At 49.0% G+C, this 6055-nt stretch overlaps 1 protein-coding gene across 2 annotated transcripts in view; it reads left to right on the top strand.

The window, feature by feature from the left end:
• Positions 1-1512: 1512 nt before the first annotated feature.
• The window catches only part of HDAC1 (histone deacetylase 1), a 43230-nt gene continuing 38687 nt past the window's right edge, over positions 1513-6055 (top strand). For both annotated transcript variants that reach the window (XM_082345632.1, XM_082345631.1), the window contains exon 1: positions 1513-1668. In XM_082345632.1, the coding sequence (XP_082201758.1) occupies positions 1620-1668 (49 nt within the window). In that variant the 5' untranslated portion in view covers positions 1513-1619. The remainder of the gene's footprint in view (positions 1669-6055) is intronic.

The raw sequence follows: 6055 nt of genomic DNA, 5'->3' as shown, positions 1-6055 counted from the left end.
GACATTTTGCCACGTCTGAGGACAATTTCTGTTGTCACAGCTGGGGGTGGGGGCAGGGTACTACTGGCATCTAATAAGTAGAGGCCAAGGATGCTGTTAAAAATCCTACAGTGCACAGGACGGTCCCCTACAACAAAGAATTATCCAAAATATCAATAGCTTCAGTATCCTGAGAAACTCTGCTCCCAGTATAAGGGGACAATCAGTTTCGTCCCATCTAAAGGCACTCAGTTCTCCTAGGTGACTGCATCAGGGACGTAGGCTTTGGAGTAAGAAAGGCTGGGTTCTGCCACTTTTTTTTTTAAATTTATTTTTATGTTTTTTTATTATTTTTGGCTGTGTTGGGTCTTCGTTTCTGTGCGAGGGCTTTCTCTAGTTGCGGCAAGCGGGGGCAACTCTTCATCGCGATGCACGGGCCTCTCAATATCGCGGCCTCTCTTGTTGTGGAGCACAGGCTCCAGACGCGCAGGCTCAGTAGTTGTGGCTCACGGGCCCAGTTGCTCCGCGGCATGTGGGATCTTCCCAGACCAGGGCTCGAACCCGTGTCCCCTGCATTCGCAGGCAGATTCTCAACCACTGCGCCACCAGGGAAGCCCCCTGCCACTTTTTTAATGTGCCTCTGGTGCATAGTAGGCATTCAAAAAATTACGATTGAAAATTGAACGTAATTACTGTGTGACTCTGAGGAAGCCACAAAGTTCCGAACTTCGTTATCTTTGTTAAATGGTGATAAAAAGCCCCCCTCCACGGGCTTCCCTGGTGGCGCAGTGGTTGAGAATCCGCCTGCCAATGCAGGGGACACGGGTTCAGGCCCTGGTCTGGGAAGATCCCACATGCCGCGGAGCAACTGGGCCCGTGAGCCACAATTACTGAGCCTGCGCGTCTGGAGCCTGTGCTCCGCAACGGGAGAGGCCGCGATAGTGAGAGGCCCGCGCACCGCGATGAAGAGTGGCCTCCACTTGCCGCAACTGGAGAAAGCCCTCGCACGGAAACGAAGATCCAACACAGCCATAAATAAATTAAATAAATAAATAAATAAATAAAAATTAAAAAAAAAAAGCCCCCCTCCAAAGCCGTCGTGAAGAATAACGGAGATGACTGAGATAATGTCGGTAAAGCTATTGCACAGCGTTTGGCCTACAGCAGTTTCCTGTCCTTTGTCAATTTATTTCTCCTGCTCCAAACTCAGCTGAGTGACCTTGCGCAAGTCACTTTCCACCGTAGGCCTCTGTCAAATGACAAAGTTGGTCTCTGATCTCCAAGCACTCTCCCAAAGCCGAATGGGACAGCAAAGTTTGCAGTCCGGCTTTCTTCCCCCGGGACGAATGGTACGGTCCTAGGGCAGCCCCACCCCCTGTCGCGGACCTTGGTACAGGCCCAAGGGGCCCTCCGAGGCCTCGCCGGGCTGCCCTTGCCCCCCGCCGAGTTCCGGGCCGTCCCGCCGCCTCTGATTGGCTGGAGCGGTGCCCGGGCTGCGCGGCTATAGGTGAGCCCGGGCGGGGACGGGCGGAACGCGCTGGAGGCCCGCCCCCTCTCTGTTGGGTCGGACGCTGAGCGGAGCCGGCGGCGGGCGGGAGGGTGGACGGACAGACTGACGGGAGGGACGGGAGGCGAGCAAGATGGCGCAGACTCAGGGCACCAGAAGGAAAGTCTGTTACTACTACGACGGTGAGTACAGTCCTCGCGCCGGGGGCGGGGGCGGGGCCGGGCTAGGCGGGATCTGGGAGAGGGAGCCGAGGAGATCTGAGGGGGGGAGGCTGAGGCGTTGGGGAAAGACTGAGGGAGGAGGCTGAGAGAAGGAGGCTGAGAGGAGGTCGAGGCTGAGGGCGGAGGCTGAAAAAAGGTGGTCGGGGCTGAGGGAGGAGGCTAAGAGGAAAGGAGGTGGAGCCTGAGGGAGGAGGCTGAGGGGAAGGAGGTCGAGGCTGAGAGGGTCGCCTGGGGAAACCTGAGGTCACTTTGGAGGGGACTTATGAAGTCTGATGTGGAGTTTGCGGCGGCCTCCCAGAGGGGAGGCTGAGTCCGAGGGGGGAGGCAGAATCTGGTGGAGAAGGTTTCAGGGTTACATGTTACTGCTGAGAATCCGAAGGTCTCTCACTGCCCCTTTCCTTCCTCATCTGTTCTGGTGAGAGGCCATCAGAGCTCACCAGCATCCCTCCCCATCTCCTAGCAGGCCCTGCAGTTGCTGCTGGGAAATGGGACCCCTGAGGTTGGAAGGAGAAGGATGCAACTTGTTACAACAAACTTTTTCATTGAACAGAGATCTGTGGAGCAGCAACTTCCTCTGTTCTAGGTAGCATTTAGGGGCTGGGGCCATGGGAAGACCAAAGCACTTGTCACCTTCCTCTCAGTCTGGAGGAGCAGGTAGACATTGACAAAGAATTGCTCTCCACTATCAGGCTGGGAGGAAGGACAGCTCAGAGTGTTCTGGGAGCACAGAGAAGAAACACCCGCCCAGCCTGAGGAGTCAGGCAAGGAGGTGCCGTCTCAGTTAGGACCTGATGAACAGGAGTTATTAGCCAGGCCCAGGAAGGGCAAAAATAAGAGCAAGTTGAGAGGTAAGAGAGAGGACAGCACGTTTGAAAAACGGCAGGTGTATGTACAGAATGGTGGAGGCATAGATTTGAGGGCACAGTGTTAGAAGGTAGAGAGCAGGGGTGAGAGAAAGGTTGCAAGTGATGAGGCTGGAGAAGTAAATGGGGACCAGATCATGAAGGGCTGGGCATAACACCCTAAGGAAGTTGGACTTTATTCTGAGGGCACTTGTGAATCATTCAAGTTGTATGCAGGTTAGTGACATCATCAGATTTATACCTTGGAACTATCACTCTGTGACAGAAATTAAACTCATGAATGGAGAAGTAAGGAAGAAGACAAGGATCCCAAGTTTCTGGTTTGGGCAGTTTGATGCTGAGTGTTTGTAGAAGGCAGTATCAGTTGATAACTTTGGGTTTTGTTTTATTTATTTATTTACTTATTTGGCTGCTTTGGGTCTTCGTTGCTGTGCGCCAGCTTTCTTGAGTTGCGGTGAGCGGGGGCTACTCTTCGTTCGGTGCACGGGCTTCTCACTGCGGTGGCTTCTCCTGCTGCGGAGCACGGGCTCTAGGCGCGGGCTCAGTAGTTGTGGCTTGCGGGCTCTAGAGCGCAGGCTCAGTAGTTGTGGCGCACGGGCTTGGTTGCTCCGCGGCATGTGGGATCTTCCCGGACCAGGGCTCGAGCCTGTGTCCCCTGCATTGGCAGGTGGATTCTTAACCACTGCGCCACCAGGGAAGTTCCGGGTTTTGTTTTTTAAAGAAATATTTGTTGAGATGTCTGGGGGGTATCCAAGTAGAGGTGTCCAGTAGGCAGTTGGCCATTCATTCAGGTCTGCAGTTTAGAAGACAAACAAGAAGATAGAGATTTTTGGTGATTGTCAGAATACATACATACAGGTGATAATTTTATTTATAGAAGAGGATGCAGTCACCCTCGCATCCCATGTAAGAAGTTGTATAGGTTGAAAAGAGAAGAGGGTCCAGGGCGGAATTCTAAGGAAGTGGACTGAGAAAAAGTCTAGCGTTCTTCATGCTCTGCACTCCCTTGCCATAGCGTTTGTCACTGTGTATTGGAATTGCCCATTTACTTGTTCATACTTCTTAAAGACAGTAAGCTCCTTAGGGAAAGGGATCATGTTTTGTCTACCTTTGTACGCTCAGTCCCCAAAACAGTGCCTAGCTCATAGTAGGCACATATTTTCTCAAGAAATACTTGTTGATTAAATGAATAAAGATACAAAGGGAATGACCAGGGATGTAAGTGAACCAAAAAGTGTTGGGTTACAGTAGCCAAAAGAGGGAGGGAGTGGCCGAGTGTTGGCAACAGCTGTTTCCTGTGCAGGGTTTGGAACTGAAGCTGAATTGCAGTAGATTGAAGAATGAATGGATGGGTTAAGAGGAGACATTAGGTTGAACTTTTTTTATTTTTATTTTTTTATATTATTTTTGGCAGCGCTGCGCAGCATGCGGGATCTTAGTTCCCTGACCAGGGATTGAACCCGTGCCCCCTGCAGTGGAAACACGGAGTCCTAACCATTGGACTGCCAGGGAAGTTCCTAGGCCGATCTTCTAAAGGAAGCTTGTTGGGGCAGAGAGAGAGGGTTGTTGATAAAGGGGAGATGTAGTGGCTGAGAGTTGAGTATATGCAAATTCTTATGGAAAATAGCCAGATATTGGAGAGAGGAGCTAGTAATGATGCAGATCCCTGAGAAGAGACCAGGTGAGATGGAAACCAGAGCACAGGTAGGGACGCTAGTCTTGCAAGGGGAAGTTCCTCTGGGACGAGAGGTTAAGTGGCAAGGAAAAGTTCAGAGATAGATAAGTTTGAAGGGGAGATGATGGGGAGAAAGTGGAGGGAGTTTTCAAGATGAGGTAAGAGAATATTCCTTTTCCTGAGAGTGGGGGAGGGCAGTTGGTAGAGTAGGAATCTTGAAGAGAGATAGCTGTTATGAAAGAGGGAGCCAGGAAAAAAAATTGGAAGGATTGCTGAACAGTGATGAGGGCTGGCGTCTGTGACTTTGTAGCCTTATCAGTTTGCACAGTTTTGTGACCTCTACACTCTCAGTTTAAACAGAGAAAAAGTGGAAAGACATCAGTCTTTAGAGAAGGGAGATTTCTTACTTTTTGAGAAACTACTTGTGAGTTTTGCAGTGAGGTCACTAGTTTGGGGCTCAGATTTGGCTCTGCCACTCAGAAGCTTTGAAGTATTGGGCAAGTCATTTTACCTTTCCGGGCCTCAGGTCACTCCCCTATAAAATTGAGAAACTATGAGAACAGTGCAAAAAGCTCTTTTTAAAAAAGTTTTAAAAAGTTTAAAAAAGCTGGATTGGTTCCACGACCCCAGTGCAAATATCAAAAGGATGCTCAAATTCCTTACATAAAATTGCATAGTATAGTAGGCCCTCCTTAGCCAGGGTTAGTGGATGGGGAGGGCCAATTCTATATAAAAGCATTATTTCTTTTTAAAGTCTCTCAGCAACCTGATTAAAAACTGTTAAGGAAAATGGTATCTTTGGGCCCCACCCTCAGGTACTCCCTTAGCTTTCTAGATAAGTTATCTTAGTTCCCCAAGTCTAAACCTTGGCTGGATTCTGGGTTGATAGGCCAGAGATATGGGTAAGCAGGAAGCCAGTTATATCGCATAGTAATGACCTTGTGACTCCTGACTGCCCACAAGTTGGGTCTGCATCTGGATGTCTCTGCCAATGCCTTGAGAACCTGTTCTACCCCCCACCATGGCTGATAAGGTTGTCTGAGGAGCCCTGGGAACAAACTTTTCTGCCTGCCTTCCCTGCTACTGCGTCTCAAAATCTGTGTCTGCATGGGACAAGCGTCCCCCTTGAATGCCACTGCATGCTGTGCTCTGGCTGAGAGCACAGGCCTCACTAAGATTAAGAGAAGAGGATGAAAGGACATTAGGTAAAAACTAAGGAAATCTAAATAAAGTATGGACTTTTAGTTAATGATAATGTATCAATATTCCTTCATTAATTGTAACAAATACTTTTTATTTTACTAATGTAAAATATTAGTAGTAGGGGAAATAGTAGTGTAGTATCTAAGAATTCTGTACTTCTTTGCAATTTTTCTGTAAATCTAAAATTGTTCTATAAAATAAGGTTTATTTAAAAAGAGAGCGAAGAGGATGAGATCCTAAATATCCAACTGTTTAGAAGTTTCCCATTATCCCAGGCCATGTCTGTGCCAAAGAGAATTGGAGTGTGGCTTGGATGCTGTTGGTGGCATTCCCCGCAGTGCATTGCTCCCTGGAATGAAGCCTGTTTCTGGCACTACCGATCAATGATTAAGAGGTTGGGGCCTTTTTTTCACTGGTGCTGAAAGATCTGCCTCATCCTGATGGACTTCCAAAGAGAGAACTTTGGGTGTGCAATTCACGTGATTTTGAAATATTGTTCCAAGAACTTTCTACCAAGTAGACTCACAGAGCCCTTTAGATTAAGTGCGAACTGAAGTAGGTACCTGGGAAACCCAATGTAGTTTTTAGCATTCCGGATTCGGAGTTA

Source organism: Balaenoptera borealis (genome assembly GCF_965194805.1).
Source record: "Balaenoptera borealis genome assembly, chromosome: 1".
NCBI classification, from domain to species: Eukaryota; Metazoa; Chordata; class Mammalia; order Artiodactyla; family Balaenopteridae; genus Balaenoptera; species Balaenoptera borealis.
Note: the sequence above shows the minus strand (reverse complement) of the source record. Positions and strands in the feature narration are given on the sequence as shown.